This window comes from Phaethon lepturus, unplaced genomic scaffold, assembly GCF_000687285.1.
Source record: "Phaethon lepturus isolate BGI_N335 unplaced genomic scaffold, ASM68728v1 scaffold13200, whole genome shotgun sequence".
NCBI lineage: Eukaryota > Metazoa > Chordata > Aves > Phaethontiformes > Phaethontidae > Phaethon > Phaethon lepturus.
Window position 1 is genome coordinate 22515 of NW_010509907.1, and position 4132 is coordinate 26646.

The window sequence follows — 4132 nt, forward strand, 5'->3', positions numbered from 1 at the left end:
GGTCCAGAGGAGGGCCACAAAAATGCTCAGAGGGATGGAACACCTCTCCTGTGAGGACAGGCTGAGAGAGTTGGTGGTGTTCAGCCTGGAGAAGAGAAGGCTTTGAGGAGACCTTCTTGCAGCCTTTCAGTACTTAAAGGGGTCTTATAAGAAACATGGTGACAGAGTTTTTAGCAGGGTCTGTAGCAATAGGACAAGGGGTAATGGTTTTAAACTAAAAGAGGACAGATTTAGACTAGATATAAGGAAGACATTTTTCACATAAGGGTGGTGAGACACTGGCACAGGTTGCCCAGAGGGGTGGTAGATGCCCCAATCCTGGAAACATTCCAGGTCAGGTTGGACGGGGCTCTGAGCAACATGGTCTAGTTGAAACTGTCCCTGCTCATTGCAGGGGGGTTGGACTAGGTGATGTTTAAAGGTCCCTTCCAACCCAAAGATTCTATGATTTTATGATTCTATGGTTGCATGTGCTATTACTTATTCACAGTGATCTTCATAATTTTGCAGTACCTTCTCAAGAGTGGCGTACTGTGTGCTGAATTATGCTCTAACAGAATGATTTAGTAGGTGGGGCATGTCACAGGTACTGAGGTCTGGAGTGCTGTGCACTCATGATGATCATGGGCACAAAGCTGTTTGAGTTGTAAAATCAGCAGTCAGTGGACATGAAAGGACATAACTTTTTTGTTGTTGTCGTTAGTAAAGGAGTGAGAGTCTTTAAGAGAAGCTTGTTCTGTTATTCTTTTTACTTCATTGCCTGATTTCAGTTACATGTCCCTCAATCTGAGATAACTGCTTTCTCAGAATCTGGTTTTGTTTGTTTTTTCTGATTCAGCCTCTGCTGCAAATGCAATGAGCAGGGCCTTGCCAGATAAACAAGGCCACTGTGCTGTTCTAACCCAAACACTGTTCTTCCTTTTCCAGGCTTACAGTATGCACCATGTCCATGTGCATCTTCCTCACCTGGGATGAATTTTGTCCTTCCACAGATGGCCAGCACTGTATCAGTTAAGGCCAAATTATGACAGAGGTGCAATTTGGCTTCACATTGCCTCTGTGGTTTTTTTTTTTTTTTTTCTTTCTTTTCTTTTTTAAGCTGCCATTGCTAGAAAGACTTCCTTTGACTTTAACAAGGATTGGGTTGAGCATCTTAGTGCCTGGGCTGAAGAGGTATTGTATAATAGTCACAACTCTGCTAGCCCTTGTATGTTTGTTTTCTTTTTTCACCTCCTTACAGCCTCAGCACCTGAAATAGAAGTTCTGCTTGAGAATCTTAATTTCCGTTAAAATGAAAGTGAGCTTCTAACTCCTCACTTGTAAGAGAAGCATGGAAGACAGGGCATGAAAATATATGCTGAAATGGCCAAGAGAGTTAGCAAAGCATAACTGAAGAGAGGAAGTGTACAGAACTGCAGTGTTTGGGAACAAAAGACATATTTTTGGCTATTCATTCTTTGGGGGCGTCCTCATCAAAGGGCAGTGGCATACCTCTGCAGTCAGACCTCTCTGGTGGGTGCAGGGAGGAATAATCCAGTAACCTCTCACAAGATGATGCATGTTCCCTGATTTCCTCCCACTGCAATACCCACCCCACTGTCTGAAGTAACTCAGATTTGGTGGGGGCATTAGAAGGAGCATGTTTCTATGTCCAAATATGATACTTGGGTGGGTGGGATTTATTACAAGCTGAAAACAAGCTCTGTATGCAGCGGAGTGAAAGGAACTTAATGTGGGAGAGGTGATTGAGGGAAATTTTGAGGTACATCATGGGTTTAAATGCTGACTTGAGCTGTTGATAGGTACCATAGGCACCCTTGCAAAAGCTTAGAAGACAAATCAACCCACAGACCTCTTCTGCAAAGAATCTGAATGTTTTTAAAGGGTAAGGAATCGTAACTGAATTGAACAGCTCTTCCCCTCAATGGTGTAAAATGTGTAGTGGAGGTGATGGCATTGACATTGTTTTGCCCGTTGTATATTTTTTCCATCTGTCTCAAAGCTCTTGGTGAGATGTGGTTAATGGTTTTGCTTCAGAGCCAACAAAAAGAGATAACTGCTGTCCTTGTTTTAAATGAGTCTGTCTTGCTGTCTGTAGTAATAGGCCCTCTAATGGCGATACCAGCAATAGTCAGAGATTCTTAATTTCTCTGGGCAATTACCAGTATTCAGAAACCTAATTGTATATAGTAGAATTCAATATACTGACGATCAGTAGCTCTATGTTAAACCAGTCATAAACCAAAATCCTTAAGGCACTGTAAAGAAAACTTCACACACTGTGTAATTTGTTGGAGACAGCTAATTAATTGGTGATAGAGATCCTGGTACAATCTAGCTTGCATGTGCAAAACAGTCATAATTTTTCTAATCTCAATAAAGAGAGTGCAATGCTTTAATTACTGTGTAATCTCTTAAAAGCTAAATGTTCCCTTTGAAATCGATAAAATGGTAGCAGCCTGTAATTGCTCAAGTTGCCATTAAATATTTAAAGAATTGTCTGTGTCAACTGGAGTGTAAGTAAATGTAAAATCATACCATAGCAGAAATAATCTTCTTGTGGTTGATTAGGACAATCTTGGCCTTGCCAGAATTTTTGGAAACCATCGTGAAGCATTCCTTTCTTTGAAGAAATTTAGCACTTCATTCTGACTAAATTGAGGTTCCTTTTTATGTGAGTCTAATTCTGACTTCATTAATTAACCAGTTTTATGTGATAACACAGATTAATAATCTTTGTTCTTGAAGCAGAAGGAAGAGTTTTCTTCCCCACGCACTTTGGTATCTTAGGTTGATCACATTGTTAAGGCAATGCCATACACCCATATGGGCTCTAGAGGAAGGTACTGAATTCTAAGTTTTCCATGCTTTAAAAAACACACACCAGAAAACAAAAAAACCCAAAGCCCACCCCATTATCTTCCTCATATTGTACTAAAAATGAGAGTCCCTTGGTCAAAACCAGTGAGAAAGTCTATAAACTCTCTGCATGCTCAACTGTCTGAGAGGTTCATCACCCAAACTTACTTCTGTAAGGTTCATGATGAACAAGACTGCATCTATGAGACAAAACAGACAGAGGCTGTGGTGTTCTTTGCAGTATGGGGCAAGATAATGTCTGCTCACCTTTTGTGTCAGGGCTGTGGATGCTGTTCTAGAGCAGTGGTTGGAGAAAACATTAGGGAACAGAGGATCCACTGCTGAACATGTAGCCCAAACACTCCTCTGGCTTACTGGCAGTATTTGTCCAGTGGCTGTGCCCCTTGCAGGAGGTTAAACAGTGATGTCTACATTGCTGCAGGAGTGTACATCCCCTCACCCTTACTGGGCTTGTTGTACTCTCTAGGCATGTCTTTTTTCAGGCTTCTATGTGTAGGAGAAAGAAAGGATGCGCACATCAATGTAAGCCCTTTTTTTTTGACTGTGCGTTCCTTGACTTCAAAGTACAAGCTTTGTAGCCATGACTTGGTCTTTGATCTTTCCCTGAGGTTACAGGCATGCAGAAGGAGGAACATCAAAGTCAGGAATGGCTAGTTTTGTTAGCGAATGGGTATTTAATTGTTGCCCTCCTTTGTTCTACTAGGATGCATTCCAGGAAGAGTACTACCGAACAGGAACCTACCCAGCAGTCCCTATAGTACCAGCCCGACGACCATGGACGCTTTTGAACTGGCTTTTCTGGGCCTTATTGCTGCTATATCCTTTATTCAAGCTGCTCATCAACATGATCAACAGTGGGTCATCACTGACACTGGCTAGTTTTGCATTTGTCATTGTAATGGGTAAGTTTTCTACAACAGAAAGATTACTTACAGGGTAACTGTCAGACATGATTTACTGAGTCCTACTAAATATAAACTTGACGTGAATTCAACAGACATCTGATACTATATCCACTTTAGCCTGGAATAGGTTAAATAGATTCTTTTATTCTTTTTGTTTGTTTTTTTTTATGTAGTTGTATTATTTTTTGTAAGAGCTGCCTACAAAATCTTCCGTTTCTGTAGAAATTGAAACAGTAACTTTCTAGTGGGTTGCCTACAAGAGGCTTTCTTTTCTAGTGTAGTGTGTTGCCGGGTTGCACTTTGAATGCCTAGAAGAGGTGCTCAAGGTTAATTTATTCTATTGAGAA

At 41.1% G+C, this 4132-nt stretch overlaps 1 protein-coding gene across 1 annotated transcript in view; it reads left to right on the top strand.

Moving 5' to 3' along the window:
* Nucleotides 1-3782, top strand: part of LOC104623548 (1-acyl-sn-glycerol-3-phosphate acyltransferase delta-like) — a gene marked incomplete at both ends in the record, with an annotated part of 18971 nt that extends 15189 nt beyond the window's left edge. The window contains one exon of the mRNA XM_010290710.1: nt 3584-3782. Coding sequence (XP_010289012.1) covers nt 3584-3782 — 199 coding nt within the window. The remainder of the gene's footprint in view (nt 1-3583) is intronic.
* Nucleotides 3783-4132: the final 350 nt, after the last annotated feature.